At 49.1% G+C, this 18,954-nt stretch overlaps 2 protein-coding genes, 4 non-coding genes and 1 pseudogene across 6 annotated transcripts; 5 read left to right on the forward strand and 2 right to left on the reverse strand.

Annotated features, from left to right (window-relative positions):
* Positions 1 to 1,098: 1,098 nt before the first annotated feature.
* On the reverse strand, positions 1,099 to 2,531 carry LOC102732232 (ATP synthase F(0) complex subunit g, mitochondrial pseudogene; annotated as a pseudogene).
* A 7,054-nt stretch (positions 2,532 to 9,585) lies between these two features.
* On the forward strand, positions 9,586 to 12,380 carry RPS8 (ribosomal protein S8). The gene is made up of 6 exons (XM_006728987.3): positions 9,586 to 9,741; positions 10,141 to 10,247; positions 10,702 to 10,801; positions 11,204 to 11,379; positions 11,618 to 11,747; positions 12,217 to 12,380. The coding sequence occupies exons 1-6, from the start codon at positions 9,738 to 9,740 to the stop codon at positions 12,324 to 12,326; spliced, it is 627 nt and encodes a 208-aa protein (XP_006729050.1). The 5' UTR covers positions 9,586 to 9,737; the 3' UTR covers positions 12,327 to 12,380.
* Positions 9,974 to 10,053, forward strand: LOC115939016 (small nucleolar RNA SNORD55/SNORD39). Its single transcript, XR_004073986.1, has one exon. It is a non-coding gene; the product is annotated as a small nucleolar RNA SNORD55/SNORD39 (small nucleolar RNA).
* LOC115939026 (small nucleolar RNA SNORD46) lies at positions 10,519 to 10,622 on the forward strand. The gene has a single exon (XR_004073989.1). It is a non-coding gene; the product is annotated as a small nucleolar RNA SNORD46 (small nucleolar RNA).
* On the forward strand, positions 11,444 to 11,513 carry LOC115939022 (small nucleolar RNA SNORD38). Its single transcript, XR_004073988.1, has one exon. It is a non-coding gene; the product is annotated as a small nucleolar RNA SNORD38 (small nucleolar RNA).
* Positions 12,030 to 12,098, forward strand: LOC115939020 (small nucleolar RNA SNORD38). Its single transcript, XR_004073987.1, has one exon. It is a non-coding gene; the product is annotated as a small nucleolar RNA SNORD38 (small nucleolar RNA).
* Positions 12,381 to 13,786: 1,406 nt separating the features above from the next.
* BEST4 (bestrophin 4) lies at positions 13,787 to 18,805 on the reverse strand. The gene is made up of 9 exons (XM_006728988.3): positions 18,645 to 18,805; positions 18,462 to 18,556; positions 17,655 to 17,888; positions 17,319 to 17,473; positions 16,794 to 16,871; positions 16,316 to 16,513; positions 16,116 to 16,196; positions 15,857 to 16,011; positions 13,787 to 15,695 (listed from the first exon to the last, which is right to left on the reverse strand). Exons 1-9 carry the CDS (start codon positions 18,794 to 18,796, stop codon positions 15,422 to 15,424), a joined length of 1,422 nt encoding a protein of 473 aa, XP_006729051.1. The 5' UTR covers positions 18,797 to 18,805; the 3' UTR covers positions 13,787 to 15,421.
* Positions 18,806 to 18,954: the final 149 nt, after the last annotated feature.

Raw genomic sequence — 18,954 nt, forward strand, 5'->3', positions numbered from 1 at the left:
GTGCTGCCTTGTCTTTGCCCCCTGCTCAAAATAAAGCTGTTACCTTTCTAGCCCTGTCCGCCATGGTGCTGAGCAGCCAGGGATGCATGGTCTCAGACATGTTTACCAAGTAAAACACTGACTTGAGGGGCGCCTGGGTGGCTCAGTCATTGGGCGTCTGCCTTCGGCTCAGGTCATGATCCCGGGGTCCTGGGATCGAGCCCCACGTCGGGCTCCCTGCTCAGCGGGGAGTCTGCTTCTCCCTCTCCCACTCCCCCTGCTTGTGTTCCCTCTCTCGCTGTGTCTCTCTCTGTCAAATAAATAAATAAAATCTTTTAAAAAAAATTAAAAAAAAAAAAAAAGAATTCACATTCTTTAAAATTCACATATAGTGGCACCTGGGTGGCTCAGTCGGTTAAGCGTCTGCCTTCGCTCAGGTCATGATCTCGGGGTCCTAGGATCAAGCCCCGTATCGGGCTCCCTGCTCAGCAGGGTGTCTGCTTCTCCCTCTCCCTCTGCCCCTCCCTTGCTCATGCTCTTTCTTTCTCAAATAAAATCTTAATATTTTTTAAAGGCTTTATTTGAAAGAAAGAGAGCACAAGCAGGGGGAGGGCCAGAGGGAGAGTGAGAAGCAGACACCCCACTGAGCAAGGAGCCCGATGTGGGGCTCGATCCTAGGACCCCGAGATCATGACCTGAGCTGAAGGCAGACGCTTAACAGACTGAGCCACCAGGTACCCCTAAATAAATAAAATCTTTTTTTTTAAATATTTTATTTATTTGACAGAGACACAGTGAAAGAGGTAACACAAGCAGGGGGAGTGGGAGAGGGAGAAGCAGGCTTCCCACAGAGCAGGGAGCCTGATGCAGGGCTCCAGCCCAGGACCCTGGGATCATGACCTGAGCCGAAGGCAGATGCTTAACGACTGAGCCACTTAGGCGCCCCAATAAAATCTTTAAAGAAATAAAATTCACATGCTATAAATTCAGTGGTTTTGGTATACTCATTTAATTGGGCAACCATCACCACTAATTCCAGAACATTTTCACCCAAAAAGAAACCCAATACCTGTTAGCAGTCACCTCCCAATCAACTCTTCCCCCAGCCCCAGGCAACGACTAATCTACTTTCTCTATGGACTTGTTATTCTGGACACTTCATATAAACGGAATCATACAATATGTGGTCTTACTCTCTGGCTTCTTTCACTTAGTGTTGGGGTTTTTTTTAATTATTTTTTTAAGTAGGCTTGGCGCCCAACATGGAGTCCAATGCAGGGCTTGAACTCATGACCTTGAGATCAAGACCTGAGCCCAAACCAAGAGTTGGACACTCAACCAACTGAGCCACCCAGATGCCCCCAAAATGGATGAATCTAAAAAACACACTAAGTGAAGGGTTTTAGCTCTTATATTTGACCCAATTTGAGTTAATTTTTGTAGATGGTGTGAGGTGTCTGAATTCACTTTTTGGCTTGTGGCTATCCATATTTCCAGCACCATTTGTTGAAAAGACTGTTGTTTTCCCATTGAATTGACTTGGCACCTTTTTTGGAAAATCAATTGACCAGGGGCGCCTGGGTGGCTCAGTTGGTTAAGTGTCTGCCTTTGGCTCAGGTCACGATCCCTGGGATCAAGCCCAGTGTCGGGGCTCCCTGCTCAGCGGGGAGCCTGCTCTCCCTCTCCCTCTGCTGCTCCCCCTGCTTGGGCTCTCTCCCTCTCTGTCAAATAAACAAATAATCTTTAAAAAAAACAAAAACAAATACCAGCCTGATCACAAATGATCCAAGAACACTCAAATAATAAACAAAATATAAACATGTTAAAGATTGATCTTCAGGGGTGCCTGGGTGGCTCAGTCGTTAAGCGTCTGCCTTCAGCTCAGGTCCTGATCTCAGGGTCCTGGGATCGAGCCCCACATCGGGCTCCCTGCTCCGCAGGAAGCCTGCTTCTCCCGCTCCCACTCCCCCTGCTTGTGTTTCCTCTCTCGCTGTGTCTCTCTCTGTCAAATAAATAAAATCTTAAAGAAAAAAAAAAAAAGATTGATCTTCAAACATTATGCCAGTGATGCCTCGCTTGTTTATGATCTCCCTGACATAAAATCACATCCACACCTCAGTGGCCACCAAGCCATTCAGCAGAGTTTCCTTAACTGTGAACTGTTTGAAACTACCCATCTGAGCACTCTTGACTATTTTTTTCAAGCTCTGAATAGCTGTAGGGATCTCAGCAGGGGTTGGAAGAACCAGCTCAACCTTGGCATAGTGCCAAAATGCGGCCAATCTGCCCATCAGCCCACTGAGGCTTTGAGTAAGTTACAGCAGTTTCCACTAGCACCAGGGCCTTCTCTGCAAGGTTATGGACAAACTGGGCCATGGTTCCAGGATAGAAACTTGATTTCTGGACTTTAAATGCTATTCCATTTGTCTGTATATCTGTCCTTGTGCCAATACTACACTGTTTGATCACTATAGTTTGTATTAAGTTTTGAACTCAGGAAGTGTAAGTTCTCCAACTGTGTTCTTTTTCAATATTGTTTTGGCTATTCAGGGCCTCTTGCAATTCCATGTGAATTTGAGGATCAGCTTTTCTGTTTCTGCAAAAAAGGCTAATGGGATTGCACGGACTCTGTAGATTGCTTTGGGTAATATTGCCATCTTAACAACATTAAGTACATGTCCTTAGGATGTTTTGTACATGTACAAGGATCCATGTACACAGGGTGTCTTCCCATTTATTTAGGTCTTTAGTTTCTTCCTTTAAAAAAACAAAAACATTTTATTTATTTGACAGGGAGTGAGAGAGCACAAGCAGGGGGAGCGGAGGCAGAGGGAAAGGGAGAAGCAGGCTTCCTGAGGAGCAGGGAGCCAGACGAGGGGCTCGATCCCAGGACCCTGGGATCATGACCTGAGCCGAAGGGAGGTGCTTAACCAACGGAGCCACCCAGGCGCCCCCTTTAATTTCTTTCAACAAGGTTTTATAGTTTTCGGTGTACAAGTCTTCCACCTCCTTGGTTAAATTTATTTCCTAGGTTGGTTGGTTGGTTGGTTTGGATGCTATTACAAAATGATTTGTTTTTCTTAAGTTCCTTTTCAGATTGTTCATTGCTGGTGTATAGAAACACAATCCATTTTTGTGTGTTGATCTTATACCTTGCAACTTTGCTGAATTTGTTTATTAACTGTAATATTTTTATATGTGGATCCTTTGGGACTTTATATAGGGTCATGTCATCTGTAAATACAGTTTGACTTCTTCCTTTCCAAATGGGATGTCTTTTATTTCTTGCCGAATTGACCCGGATAGAACATCCAAGACAATTTTGAATAGAAGTGGTGAGAGTGGACATCCTTGTCTTGTTCCTGATCATTAAATATGATTTTAGCTATGGGTTTTTGTAGATGATCTTTATCAGCTGGAGGAAGTTCAATTCTGTTTCTAGTTTAAGTCTTTTTATCATGAAAGATTATTGGGTTTTGTCAAATGCTTTTTCTGTGTTTTGAAGTGACCATACGTCTTTTTCTCTCTTATTCCATTAAAAAGGTATATTATATTGATTTTCAGATGTTTAACCAACCTTGCAAACCTGGGATAAATCCCATGTGCTTATGGTGTATAACCTTCACTTCCTGCTTGTGCAGCTTCAAATTGAGCTATATCTTACCAGTAAAAGGCAATATTAGGGTCTTTTCAGGTCTTCCTGGGTATGTATTCAGCCCTGCATATGCATGCGGCCTTTAAATTCCCAGGAATATGTGGAAGTTTTTCAAATCCCCATATCCCCCTGCTTTTCCTTTTCAGTCTTTTATTATTTTCTGGTTTTCTGGTCAGCCTCTTGTTAGCCCCAACTGGTAATGTCACCTCAGCAGCTCTGTTGCCCCCCTCCTTTTTTTTTTTTTTTTTGACAAACACCCTAGGGATTGGGCTGTTCAGAGTGAGCTTTGAGTGGGGTCAAATAAAGACAAGCCCTAAGAATGGAGCTTTTCGGCAAGTTGCCAGACAGGTCACACGGTGACGATTCTTTGGGGATGGGGCTTTGGGGGAGCTCCAGACCCATCTTCCCCTTCCGATTGCTATTAGGCTGTTTTTCACAGCTACCATAGTTGAAAGGCTACTGGTTTTCAAAACCTCCATGGAGCTGGGGGAAGGGGATGGGATTAGGGCAAATTAAAAAGCAACAAAGATCACTGTTCCCAGATTCAGCTGCTATTCTTGAATAAGTGCTCCTTGGATTGTTGCAAGCCTTAGTTAATTTCAGAGTTCCGGAAAAGTTGATTTTGACAATTTTGGTCAGCGTTCTTGTTGCTTTTATGGAGTGGTTTTCTGAAGGTCCTTACTACATCATTCCAGAAGTGCTTACCCTTCTCAGGGCTTTTTACACTTGACATTCTTTCTGCATGGAATCATCTGCTCTTCAAAAGGTTCTTTTTGGGAAGTGCCTGGCTGGCTTAGTCAGTAAAGCATGTGACTCTTGATGTTGGGATCATGAGTTCAAGCCCCACATTGGGTGTCGAGCCTAGGTGGCTCAGTCAGTTAAGAGTCTGCCTTTGGCTCAGGTCACGATCCCAACGTCCTGGGATGGATCCCCTCATCTGGCTCCCTGCTCAGCGGGGAGTCTGCTTCTCCCTCTCCCTCTGCCCCTCCTCCTGCTCCTGTTCTCTCTCTCTCAAATAAATAAATAAAATCTTTTAAAAAAATTAAAGCTATACGAAGTTTCTTTTTTTTCTTTTAGGTCTGTTTACCCCAGATCTGTCACCCTAGAGAAGTCATCTCACACCATCCTATCTCATTTGCCCCTTTACCCCATGGAGCACATTATTTCTTTCATATAGTTTATTACAATCTATTTATAGTGTCTTCTCCAGTAAAGTTTATGCTTCAGGTAAGCCTTTCATTGTAAAGATTTTCCAGGGCCTAATACCAATTGTTCTTAATTTCTAGTGTTATTAGTCTACAGAGCTAAGTGACTTTATCCAGGTATCAGGGACAAGAGGTGGATTGATCCCAGGTTTAAGGACTTACTGGGTGAGGAGGTGGTGAAAGGTTAAAGTTGAGGGAGATAAAGATGCTTATGTGTAGGCACCCAAAATATGACAGGAGTAGTATTAGAGAAAGTTACAGTGAGTCAGGATCTAAAATCTAGACACAAGTTGGTGAAGAAGCAGAATTTATAGGTAAGTACAGTAAAAGAGTAATGAGTGTTATGGTTTTATAGCATAAGATTCAAAGTCTGTGGTTTTTAGGATAGAGTAAGGATGGTCTGAAATTGGCCAACACCTGTCTCCCATCTAGAGAAGAGGAATGCAGTTGTCCTCCACTTGAGAAGGCTGGCAAGGAGGAAAACTCCTCAGAGAACCAGATTTCTGTTAGAAGGCTATGGAAAAGGAAACATTATGAAGGCAAAGGAAATATTTCCAGAAGAGGTTGAAGATACAGAGGATTTTTCTGATGAATGACAGGACATAGTGAGATTTTAGGAAATGGAGAATGGTGAGAGATCAGTTTTTAAAAGATATTATAATAACCTATGTCAGAATTAGAATGTGGGTGATAGATTTAATTTGGGAGATGATTTTTTTTAAGGTGACTAATAAAAATAGGAACAAAGGCATAGTACAATTAATGCCAGTGGTCTCAAAGCAAATGGAGTCGTGGCCAGGCTAAGGTGTTGGAGGGGAGCAGGAGAAAAGATTTCTCCAGGATGACATGGAATCAGAGAGCTCCTATTTGACTTCTGCTAAAGCCAAAGTAGAGACTTGAAGGGCATGGTGTGGGACACGGAGAACTGTCTTGGTCTGACTTCAAGAGCTATAGAGATGGCTCTAGAATACTGCCCCCAAGAGATGCAGATGCATTTACAATTAGTCTACTACTCGAGAACATTAAGAAAACAACATGCTCGGGGCGCCTGGGTGGCTCAGTTGTTAAGCGTCTGCCTTCGGCTCGGGTCGTGATCCCAGGGTCCTGGGATTGAGCCCCGCATCTGCATCGGGCTCCCTGCTCCATGGGAGTACTGCTTCTCCCTCTCCCCCTGCTGTGTTCCCTCTCTCGCTGTGTCTCTCTCTGTCAAATAGATAAATGAAATCTTTAAGAAAAAAAAAAAAGAAGAAACAAGATGCTCATGTGATGCAAACTGGCTGACAGGATGGAGCACTAGGTTAGATGGCTAGGGGAGCCAGACCGTGGTGGGTGGGGGTGGGAAAGAGCAGTCCCATTCTCTTCCAAGCTTCACATTGATCTTTCCACCTACTTGCAATACAAAGAATAGCCACCTATATGTCTCACAGGCAAGTCAAACTCATCCTAAGATTGAACTTTCTAGAAACCTGCCTCTCCTGTGTTCTCTTTTAATTGGTGTCATCCCACCATTCATGTGGTTTCTCAGGTCACTTTTCTCTCATCCCCCTAATCCAGTCTATCTGTCACCTACCAAGTGCCCCTGGAAACCATCTCCTTTTTATGTCCCATGCAATTACCTTTTCCTTTTTTTTTTTGTGCCAAAGAGCTGGAGATGGAGAGATGATTAAAATCCCTGCACTGGGACCACATCGGGCTCCTTGCTCAGCCGGGAGCCTGCTTCTCCCTCTGCCTGCTTGTGTGCTCTCTCTCTCTCGTTCTGACAAATAAATAAAATCTTTAAAAAAAAAAAAAAACAGGGGCGCCTGAGTGGCTCAGTCATTAAGCGTCTGCCTTCAGCTCAGGTCATGGTCCCAGGGTCCCGGGATCGAGCCCCACATCGGGCTCTCTGCTCAGCGGGAAGCCTGCTTCTCCCTCTGCCTACCGCTCCCCCTGCTTGTGTTCCCTCTCTCGCTGTCTCTCTCTCTGTCAAATAAATAATAAAAATTTAAAAAACAAAACAAAACAAAACCCTGCACTGTACTCAAAAGAATTCACAGTCTACTGGGAAAACCCACTGAATAAAAATGTGGTAAGTAGAACAATAATTTGTTCAAATATTTGAGTGCCATTCAAGTATTTATTGAGTGCTTACTAAATGCGGTTTGGAAACACAGTAGTAAGCAACAGTTACAACTCTCATGTTTATTATATTTTAGTGGGGAAGGCACATAATGAGTATGTAAAAACAATGTTAGTATTAAGAAAGTAGAGAAAGGTAAGTGTTGCTACTTTAGAGAGTTTTGTTTATTTTTAAGTAAACTCTACCTCCTATGTGGGGCTTGAACTCACAACCTGGAGATCAAGAATCACATGCTCTACAGACTGAGCCCGCCAGGCACCTCAAGTGTTGCCATTTTAGAAAGCAGGCTTAGAAAAGGCCTCCCAATGTGTGTATGTATGTAGAGGTGAGATTTTGAGCGGGAACTTGAAGTGAGAGCAGAAGCCATGCTAAGACTTGGAGAACAGCATTTTCTCTCAAAGCTCAAGGGCCTGAAGCAAGAACAGCAAGGTTAGAGTGCCTGGAGTTGAGGGAAGGAGATAGTAGGAGATAAGTCAAACTGATAAAGCAGAAGAGATAAGCAGAGGTCTGATATTTCTGGGCCCTGGCAAGGAATTTAGACTTTATTCTGAATGTGGTAGAAGCCAGTGGGAGGTTGAAGATACAGAAGGATAATGTTGAGAGACTCCCTTCAAAGGGATGAGGTAGGATTTGGAGCAGACTGTAAAAGGACTTATCCATTAGGCACTTTACTCCTTTCAATACTGCCCTATGATCTGCTTCCCTCCAGCCACCAGCCTCATTGTCTCCTCCCCTTTATTATTTTTTTTCTTTAAAGATTTTAAGTCATCTCTATACCCAATGTCGGGCTTGAATTTACAACCCCAAGATCAAGAGCTGCATGTTCTACTGACTGGGCCAGCCAAGCGCCCCTATCTTATTATTTTTTTAAAAGTTTATTTAAGTAATCTCTGCACTCAACGTGGGGCTTGAACTCAGGATCCCCAAAATCAAGAGCCACAGTCTCCTTCAACTGAGCCAGCCAGGCACCCTTCTCTCCTTCCCTTTAAAGTCCTACTTCTTGAGAGAATTGCTTACATATACCATATCTTTTAAAAAAAAAAAAAAAAAAACTCATTCTGGGGGCGCCTGGGTGGCTCAGTTGGTTAAGTGTCTGCCTTCAGCTCAGGTCACGATCTCAGTGTCCTGGGATGGAGGCCCGGCATCCAACTCCCCTCTCAGCAGGGCGTCTGCTTCTCCCTTTCCCTCTGCCCCTCCCCTCTACTCATGCCCTCTAACAGATAAATGAAATCTTTAAAAAAAAAAAAAAAGCAACTTGGGGCGTCTGGGTGGCTCAGTCCTTGGCGTCTGCCTTTGGTTCAGGTCATGATCTCAGGGCCTGGGATTGAGCCCCACATCGAGTTCCCTGCTCAGCTGGAAGCCTGCTTCTCCCTCTCCCACTCCCCTTGCTTGTGTTCCCCCTCTCACTGTGTCTCTGTCAAATAAAATCTTTAAAAAAATAAGAAATAGGGGCGCCTGGGTGGCTCAGTCGTTAAGCGTCTGCTTTGGCTCAGGTCATGATCCCAGGGTTCTGGGATCGAGCCCTGCATCGGACTCCCTGCTCCGCGGGAGGACTGCTTCTCCCTCTCCCATTCCCCCTGCTTGTGTTCCCTCTCTCGCTGTGTCTCTCTGTCAAATAAATAAATTCTTTAAAAAAAATAAAAATAAAACTTCCTATTCCATTTTAAATTTTGCTCACTCCCCTGCACAGAAACTGCTCTTGCCAATATTACCAAAGATTTTTGAGTTACTAAATCCAAGAATCACTTTTTAGTCCTCATTTCAACTAGCCTTCGCAGTAGCATTAGACCATGACATCATTCTGTGCTGGCTGGCTTCCCGTTACTCAGTTGCTCCTCCGTTCCTCTGCCAGTTTTTCTCTACCTTGCCTTAAATGCTCACATTCCTCAAGTCTTGGACCTAGAACATATTCCTGTATTTCTTTATGTTAGGGGTTGGCACACCACTGTATGCTGATTGGGCCCATGCACCAAGAATGGTTATGTTTTTAAATGTGTGGGAAAAATCAAAAGCATAATATTTCATGAGAGGTGAATCCCAGTACCCTAAGCTTTATTGGAACACTGCCACATATTCCTTAACTATTGTCTAGGGCTGCTTTCACACTACAACAGCAAAGTTGAGTAGTTGTGACAGACTCCATATCCCACAAAGCCTAAAACAGATACTTAGTACACTTTACAAGGAAAATGTGCTTTATGCTCTGTCCCTAGGTTCCGTTCATTCCGGGGACTTTAATTACCGTTTGTATACGGCCAATTCCCAAAGTAACATCTTCTGTCCAAGCTCTTCTATAAGGATAAACAGACATGAACATCCAGCAGCCTGTCATTCCAAATGATCAAATGAGGAATTAGGAATCCTTGACACACCTCCCATTTCCTAACCCCCACGTCCAATCTATCATCAAACCCTTCAAAACAAAACCCAAGTCCACCACTCGTCTCCATCCCTACTGTCTTCCACCCTTTCCCAACGCAGCCGCGCCCAGCTCTAAAGCGAGGCTTTTTCAAAACGTAAAGCAAGCAGTCGACTCCCCCCTCGGGTGTGCCCTAAAGCCCTCAACCTCTAGCACAGCCATTCCCACCGCCCTCCCTGGGATTCGGAGCGCGGAGAGTCCTCTCGCGGCCGGAGGCTCGGAAAAACATAAGTTTCGTCGCGCTCCGACTCCAGGCTCCTCTCCGCGGCGCCCGGAAAACACGTAAAGGGGCGGGACAGCGTTTTACAAACCGGACCGTGAGGCTTTGCGTTTTCTCTTTCGCAGCCAGCGCCGAGGGAGATGGGTGAGTGTCGCTCTGCGTTAGGACCGGGGAGGGGGGATGAGCTCGATCCAGTGCCATCCTGCCTCGCAGCCAAGTCAGGAGTGCCGGCGCCCCGACCCCTGGCACGGAGCAGCCACGAGGAGGGTGGTGCTCGGGTTCTGGCCGCCGAGGCTCGCTCCGGTGGCTGCGGGGGCTGGGTGCTGCGGGCGCCGCCAACATGGCTGCCGCGGGAAGGTGCCTGGGCTGGGCCGCATGTGGAGGATGACACCTTGGTAATGCTGCAAACTGCCGAGTGCGCAGTGGGGAAGCCAACCTTGGAGAGCTGAGCGTGCGGCCCGCCCGTTGCGGGGGTCTGGGGCTCGCGAGGTGCCTGCCCGAGCCCCCGTGGCTAAAGCTTTCGCGCCCTGCTTCCACATGCAGGCATCTCTCGGGACAACTGGCACAAGCGCCGCAAGACCGGGGGCAAGAGAAAGCCCTACCACAAGAAGCGGAAGTATGAGCTGGGACGCCCCGCTGCCAACACTAAGGTGCGTGCGGGGCCCTCGTCTCCAGCGTGGTCTGGCCGCTGCGGGTGGTGGTGTAGGGCTCTGATTCGTCCAGGGGCCTGGGCGGCCTCCTCACCTTTACGCGTTGGTTAAGACTAAAGAGGTTGAATGGAGACAGATGTTACGTATTAGGACTTCAAGGGCGCCTGGAGGGAGTGGGCTCCTCGGATGATAGTCAGAAACCCGGTATTTTTTGTTGTTGCATAGAGACTTCATTTTCAGTGTTTGGAATCAGATTTTTCCTCTTGGAGGTAACTGGAGTGATGAAAAAGTATCCTTAGGGGTGGTTGTGGCCGTCTTGGCCACCTGTGTGCCACTTGCCAATGCTAGGACTTGTCATAGTTACACTGACTGTGTTGCCTCCGTCCAGCCTAGGTTCCCTACCTTCTCTTGTCTTGCTCTCCTGGATAACCTAGTTCCTGTCTGTCTTTTCCAGATTGGCCCCCGCCGCATACACACAGTCCGAGTCCGGGGAGGCAATAAGAAGTACCGTGCCTTGAGGCTAGACGTGGGGAACTTCTCCTGGGGCTCTGAGTGTGAGTGCGGCCCTCCAGGAGTGGGTGGGAACTCCACACCAAAAATTTTCTAAGCTTCAGTAAGTGCTTTTAACAGGAAGTCCATGGGCTCCATCAAGATACTGAAGTTTCTCTTTGAAAGCTGTTAAGGTTGTGGTAGCTGGAGAATTCTCTCCATTCTGTTTTGTCTCATCTCCTATAGCTTCAGGGATTGGGACTGAATCTAGACACTGTGTGGTTGCCAGTTAATCTCTGGAAAGGTGGCTTTGTGGAAGATGAGCTGACACCCCATAGCTGGGTAACAGACTAGAGTTCCCTTGCTGTTTCTTAGGCACTTTGGGGGGAAGATGTGGTGGTAGGGGACAACAAGGCCATTTGGCTTCTGGTCTGTAAGACTTGATTCTGAAATTCTCCCGTGAGCAGGTTGTACGCGAAAAACAAGGATTATTGATGTTGTCTACAACGCATCCAACAACGAACTGGTCCGCACCAAGACCCTGGTGAAGAACTGTATTGTGCTCATTGACAGCACACCGTACCGACAGTGGTACGAGTCCCACTATGCACTGCCCCTGGGCCGCAAGAAGGGGGCCAAGCTGGTGCGTGTTTTGGGGGAGCCAACTTCCCTGTGGGGGTGAGGGGAGATCAGCCTCATTCCAGCCTTCTTGTGATGAAAACTGTGTCCAGTTCTGCTACTGAAGGGAAAGAGATGAAAGCCTTTAGTGCTGAGGAAGGCAGCAGGGATTGGGATGTACAGGGCCCAAGCCTGTGGGGACATTCCTTCCCTGAGCCAGGGCCTGGGGAGCCCCAGCTAACCCATCTATCTCCTTTATTCAGACGCCCGAGGAGGAAGAGATTTTAAACAAAAAACGATCAAAGAAAATTCAGAAGAAATATGATGAAAGGAAAAAGAATGCCAAAATCAGCAGTCTTCTGGAGGAGCAATTCCAGCAGGGCAAGCTTCTTGGTAAGATGGCTGTTGCATTGGGGGGTTGGGTCACAAGATACAGTGTGCCCTCTGCATTTTATTCTTGCCCCTTGTCCTTTTAACTGCCTGCCAGCTGTGTGGTAGCGGCTTCACTAGGAGAGTCGATGACCGCATACAAGCACAACTTAGAACATGTGGTCATCCCATTAGCCTGAAGCTGAAATGGGAAATAGTGGGCAGGAGTCCATAGGCCTCAGCTTGGCCTCTGCCTCTAACTTCCAGAAGTATTTTGAGAAGTCTCTGTGTGGGCTGAGGGGGCTGTCTCGGTGATGAAAACTTTGTCCAGTTCTGCTACTGACTTAGAGTGACGATAAAGTGTATCTGAGGAGACACTGGGCTTCAAGCCTGCCCCCAGGGTACCTGAACCAACATGGACTCCTTAAGGAGACACCTAGCTTTGGGTAGGGCCCCACTCTTATTTTGCTAATGAATGCATACTATCTTGCAGCGTGCATCGCTTCAAGACCAGGCCAGTGTGGCCGAGCAGATGGCTACGTGCTAGAGGGCAAGGAACTAGAGTTCTATCTGAGGAAAATCAAAGCCCGGAAAGGCAAATAAATCTTCCTCCTATCTTCGGTCATGTAATAAAGGTGTTTATTGTCCTGTCCTGTGTTCATGTGTGAATATCCAGTTGCTCGGCACGCTCTCGCTGAAGGCCAGTCCTAGATGTGGGCTGTGCCTTTATATAGCTGAGGGAACATTTCTCACCCCAAAGGCTAGTGTTCAGTGGGAACCAGGGACATGGCATGCAGGGCAAGCATAGACTGTATGAGGGAGTTATCCCAGCACTGGGCCCCCAATATTACTGGGGTATTGACTGGAACCTGAAGCCATGCTGCCTCTGTGAACTTGGCTCTTTGAGAGATCCTGTACCCTTTTCCTGTGTGAACTTTGGTTTTAAGGTTTTAGCTTGAAGTTTTCAGCCTGGGTTCATGGATCGCCTAGAAACCCTGAAATTGGGTTCCAAATTTTTTTGGTATAGTTGATAGCAAGTTGTACACATTGACGTATCCTGTCAGCTTTTGGATGTCCTTTTGAAGTTAATTTTCTCTTCAACCCTAATCCCTTCCCCCCTCACTACTCAAGTGTGCGAGATAACCAGTGATTTCTGCATTGCTAAATCTGCAAGGGTCAGGTCTTTGTCTTCAGCTTGGCTACATTGTCTGCTCTTGGTATGAAATGTAGTTTGTGCTGCATTTTTTTAACTTTAACCCAAACCTGCTTGACATCTGCACTTGGATATCATAATTGGACTCTCAAAGGTGAACATGTGAAAAACATAACATTACTCAGCTTTCCCTTTTCAAATAGTTTCTCAGCTATTTGATTATAGCAAATTGTTGCCTTTATACAGCTGCTTAAATCAAAATCTTGGGTCATTTTGCCCTTACACTCTAGCATCTAAAGTCCCCAGATCTTGTTGGTTCAACCTTTAACACCACCTCTACCTCCTGACCACTCTTTTGCACATAGCACTGAAGGCTTCTGTTGTCCCCAACAGTCCTAGCAATAGTGATCAATGGGGTTTTGACGAGACGGCTTCCCATCTCAGAAGCCTTACCAAACACCCAAACACTATGGAACTCAACGTGACCTGGTCCCTTTTTCTACAGTGCTAATCATCCTGGCCTTACTGAGCACATGTTCGCTTGCTAGTTCATTTGTTGGAAACATTTTCCTTCACATACCCACATGGCTTACTCTTCAGGTCTTAGATCTTAGTGAGTTCCTCCCTGATAATTTTAAATTATAGTCCCTTCTGTGCTGTTAATCTTTTGCCCCAGCTTTTTCTCCTTATCCCTTAGTTGGGCATAAGTTTTGCTCATTTTCCTTTTTGTCCAGTTAGAATAGAACTCCAGGGGAACAGGTATGTTTCCTGCTCTGTTTCCAGTACCTGGAAGTGCATGGCAACATACCAAGCACTCAAATGTGCTAAATTAATTTTAAAAAGAAAAAAAACTTAAGATTTTATCCAAGTTAAAGTTGGAAAGTACAAGCATAACTTAAGAGCCAAAGAAATGAAGATCCAGTTGGTTCATTAGCTTAGCTAAATGGCAGAGTTCTGTGAATAGACAATAGGGAAAGATGAACTAGGAGATGACCGCCCCCCTTTTGAGTACAAAAACTTCAGGACATACAAAAAGCAACCCAGCCTTCTAAAACCTTATTATTGGCTCTGGGAGGCCTGTACCGTACTTTTCCTACCATCCAGTGGTTCTCTTACTGCAGCACCATAATTTTAGGTGTTTACAGTATGGGTCAGGAGTAACAAAGCCACACTAGACACTTCGCCTTTATTTCCTAATTTGAGCTCTACAAGATTCTATCTCCCCTTCACGTGTTCCTCTAATCTGTGACTAGAACCAGTGTGTACCAGTGTGTTTAGAGTCTTGGATTCATACACTGTTCATTCCCGAAGCCTTCAGCTGACCATTCTTGCCCTGAAGCAAGGCTAACTCCCGTTAACGCTATGAAAAACCTCAAACACCTACATGAATGGCTTTCTTGGGGTGCTTTTGTCTCTAAAGACTTTGAGATCTAGGCTTAGGTATCCTGTAACCCATGGTTGCCCAGCAGGAAAGTAGCAAAGCCAGCCTCAGATGTCAGAGGCTGCACTCAACCTCGACTACACCCTCGTTTCTTCCCTCTGAGTCCTGTCATCCGTCCCATCCTTTGATCTTAAGATTCCGTTTTGGCAGTCACCAATTTCCTTAGTGGAGGCTGAACTTGGAGAGTGGAGCTCAGTTCAGTCAGCACGATCTATGCTCCATGAGGCTGGTTCCCCCCCAACACTGCAGGCCTACCACAGAGCTGAACTCGCAGCTTTCACCCCATAAATCGTGCTTTCTCCTGTTCAGCTGGTGGGAGCAGAGAAGGGTGAGGCACTCCAGAGTCCAAACATCCACCCAAGGTCTAGGCTGGGTGGTGTACAACTGCCTTCACATCTGAGTTCGATCAGCCTCCAGGACAGATTCCCAAGCTTTTACTGTATTATCTTTATCCCACTTCACAGCATGCCAATTTAAACAACTGTAATTGCACAAGTAATAAACGATTATACTCTCATTGTAAATAAAAAGTTGAATATTACAGGTAAAGCAAAAGTTCCCCAGCACACACTCTGATCCCTTTTCAGAGTAAGATTATCAGGATAAGGTATATCCTCAAGGTATATCTTTTTATAAAGGACTCAAATTGTGATGCCTGGACCAGCAGCAGCACCATCACCTGGGAACTTCCTAAAAATGCAAATTCCTGAGTACCATCCCAGATCTAATGAATCAGAAGCGCTGGGAGTGACACTCGCAATTATTCAGAACAGGTCCTTTAGTGCCACTGATGCTCCCGCAGGTTTGAGAACGTGCCCAGCAACCTATTGCTCAGGAAATTAACAACGCATCTGGGTTCTTGTCCTCTGGGCTCCGCCCAGGTATCCCAGCCTCACTTTCCCCAAGCAAGCCATCCTACCTTCTCCCGCCAAAATGGGCACATTCCCAGCCCCGACGCTGGCCCCGCCATCTTCCCCGTTCAAGGTCCGTCCCTAAATTCTCCGGCTCAGGACACAGCAAGCGCTCTAATAGCGCCGGAGGTCAGCAGGGGGTTGGGAAAGTGAGCCGAGGCGGGCAGGACGGCCTGAGCCCGGCAGTCTCTGATCATGGCTCCCGGGCCTCGTCCTCTGACCCCACCGACGCCTCCTCGATGCGGTCCGCGGCCTCGGGGTCGCCGCTCTCCTCCGCTCGGAAGCGCAGCACATGCGGGGTCCGGGGGGCTCCTCGGGCGCGGCCGAAGGTCCTGAGGCTGATGGCCGGGGAGGGTGCTCCCGCGGCCAGGAAGCGGCCGAGCAGCGGGGTCTGCGCGGCGGGCAGCGGCCGAGCGGGCCCTGGGGACGCCTCCACCTGCACGCTCTGCTCGGGGTCGTCGCTCACGCTGCGGGCGGGAGGGCGGGCTGAGCGAGCCTGGCGCGGGGCCACCCCAGGGCTGGCTTTCCCGAGAGGGCGGGGAGCAGAGGCGACCGAGTCATTGGCGCCCCCAGAGGGGTGGTGAGGACCTGGGGTCAAGCCCTGCCTCCACCAGCGCAGGCCGCTCACCGAAGGTTGAAGGTGGAGCCCAGGAAGGAAGGCCGCAGAGCGTCGGCGGCCGTGGCCACCGTGTAGGGCGGCTGCGCGGAGTCTTCATCCCAGTACAGGTCCTTCTCGGTGGGAGGCAGGTTCTGGTACATGTCGTCCACGGATAACAGAGACACCTGGGGCAGGCAGCAAGCCACAGGATCCCCCTGTCCTCTCCACAGCCAGGCCCAGCGCTGGCAAGGAGGAAAGCACAAGGCACTGCCCCCAGACCCCTGCCCACCTGCAAGTTGCGGTCTATGAGCTTGTTGGTCTCAAAGTCGTCATCATCCTCACCAAAGGGGTTGATAATCTGTTCGGCCACCTACAGGTTGTAAGAGTGTTTTCTGGGCTCAGAGCCCCATTCTCTGTCCCCAAAGGTGAGGTGGGCCCTGGGCCCACATCTCTACCGAGCAAGCTGGTATGACCGGCCTATGTGCCCACCTTGAGCCAGCCAGCATAGAAGAAGAACTGCAGCAGAGTAGTGAGAGGCACATACATGTCCAGGTCCCCCAGGGTGGACGCCGCCTCCTGGCCCGGCTCTAAAGGCTCCCGAGGTCTGGCCCGCCCTGCCTCGGGCTCCACGAACTGGCGGCCAACCAGGGAGAGGGCAAAGAAGGAATATACCGCTATGGTCACCACCTGGAGAAGGAAGCCTGGCTGAGTAAGACAGGGAGAAATGCCCTCCCTGACCCCGAGGGCCAGTGAGGGAATCTGACAAGGAAGTAAAACGTGTGGCAGCATCAGAGGGGATGGGGGCGTCTCAGGGGAGTCCGGGGATGCTTTGAGGATGAGCCCTTGGTTGTTCAGTGTCTCTCTGGACTGCACTGCCCCAGGGTAGGTACCATCTCTAATTCTCCGTGTCACATGCAGCACAGGACATGCAGTAGGCAGTGGGACGGGAGAGGGGAGAGGCAGTTACTTGGGTGTAGACGAGAGGGATGCTGATCCAATCATAGTGGAATAGCATGCTGCACTTGGCCCGGTACTTGTTCAGCTCCTGGGGGAAAAGCAGGAAGAGGATGTCAGTGGAGGAGAGGAGGGAAGAATGGGGAAAGAACAGGGGAGCCCAACACAAACTCGGCCTAGAGGCCCATCCCGCTGTCTGGGGTGTTAACGTGAGAGGGTGGCGTGACGGGAAGCAGCCTAGCAAAGTAGCTTCAAGCACAGACTGTGGAACCAGCCTGAGTCCCAGCTCCCCTGGCTAGCTGTGTGACTTGGGCAAGTTTCTTTTCCACTCTGTGCCTCAGGTTTTTGCCTGTGAAAGAGGGATGGTAATGATGTCCCAAGGGCTGTTGTGCGGGCCAAATGAGTTAATGTATGGACAGTGCTTCCAGCTGTGTGCTGTACACAGTTGTTGGCACCATCTAAGTGCTAAGTACTAAAATTATTATTCCAGTTTGCAGAGCCAGGGAGGTCAGACAGGCCTGGTCTGGAGCCGACTCACTTCCAGGAGCAGACAGAGAGCAATGTCATCACGGATCCGCCCATCCCTCCGGGCCTGGGCTGCCAGGTTGGTAAACCAGACGCAGGGGATCCAGTACTTGTTGAAATCGGATTTCAGGCTCTCGAACTTTTTCCTCTCTTCCTGGGACATGAAACCTGAGGAGATACAGTGAGTGGGGGCGCAGACACCTCCCCTGCCGCTAGGACGTGCCCCCCGGGGGTCAGACCTCCCCTCCCAGGAGGCCCACGCTGGGGTCCTGGCCCCGGGGGCCGCCCCCGGGCTCCCCAGCGTGGCGCCTGCATTGGCCTGGCCGAGCCCAGGGGCGCCTGTCCGCACCTGCGTCCACCACGTGCTCCATGGTGGGGAAGCGCTTGAGCACGCGGGTGCTGACCGAGCGCAGCACCAGCACGGACGCCAGGTTGGCATAGCGGATGAGGGTGCGGCGCAGCAGGCGGCCACGCTGGTCTACGCCGTGCACGCTGGCCGAGATGACGCACATCAGCTGGTCTGGCAGCGGGATGCTTGTATACTGGGCCCACCAGCGGTTCACCACCAGGGTCACGTAGAAACCTGATCGGCCGCCATGGAAGCAGAGACGGGAAGGGAAGATGGGGGGCCTGGGAGTCAGCATGCCCTGCCTGCCAGCCGGAGCACCCGGTCCAGGCCAGGCTGAACCAAAGCAGGGAGAAGGACACCTTTGGCTTCCGTGCCCTGCCTTGCTGTCAGGGGGAACGCCTCTTCCTAAAGCCTCTGCCTTGCTAAGCCAGGCTTGGAGGATGGAGGAGTGCAAACCTCCTCCTGCAGAGAAGTGGTCAAGTAATGGCTAATTCTGAGCCCTGCTTCCCAGGAAGGTGGAAGGGGGGTGTCACCTCTCTCCAGCTCCTCTCCAGGACACAGAGTGGGATTTTGAAGCCAGCAGGTGTCTTGTCCCTTGGTGGAGTGAGGGTCCAACAAGTGACAGGCAGGGTCTAGCCGTCTGGAAATCCTGGACCCCGGACGCAAGTCCCATGCCTGCTGAGCCTGCTCTGGTTGACCTGTAGGCTGTGCTGCTGGGGTAACTTTGACCCTCGGAGCTATCACCTCAACCCAAAGGTCAGGGAAGATGGTCAGAAGGATACCAGGGAGAATTAGAGGGAGCCTTACCCAGTACAAAGGATAAGGGGATGAGATCTGCAGAACGATTACAGTATCGGGCCACCTGAGCATACACATGCCTCTGCTCCTGGGTCAGCAGGAGCCTGGGGAAGGTCAGTTGTAAGCCTGGGTTAGAGGGAAGCGGGCAGCCGAGCCCGCCGCCCCAGGCCAGCCCTGAGACCTCACCCTCACCGGTAGATGATGCTGAGCAGAGCATACAGGGCAACGAAGAGGAGGAATTCTTTGTAGAGGAGCTTGTAGATGCTTCCCCTCCAGCGGAGAAGCAAGCTGGAGAAGCCTCCAAAGCGAGCCTCTGCCACTTTGAGGGTGTATGAAACCGTCATGGTGCTGGGGTCCTGGGCGGGAGGTCACATGAGCTGCCCCCAGAGCTGTCCCTCTTTCCCAGCAAATCTTCTCCGTAGCTTGCCTTCTCACCAAGCCTAGTTCCCAGGCACCCTCCCTTCAACTCTGGTCACGCACACCCAGCCTTCACCCTGTGTCC

The sequence above is a fragment of the Leptonychotes weddellii genome, chromosome 4 (genome assembly GCF_054177405.1).
Source record: "Leptonychotes weddellii isolate Sample4059 chromosome 4, ASM5417740v2, whole genome shotgun sequence".
In the NCBI taxonomy this organism is placed as follows: domain Eukaryota; kingdom Metazoa; phylum Chordata; class Mammalia; order Carnivora; family Phocidae; genus Leptonychotes; species Leptonychotes weddellii.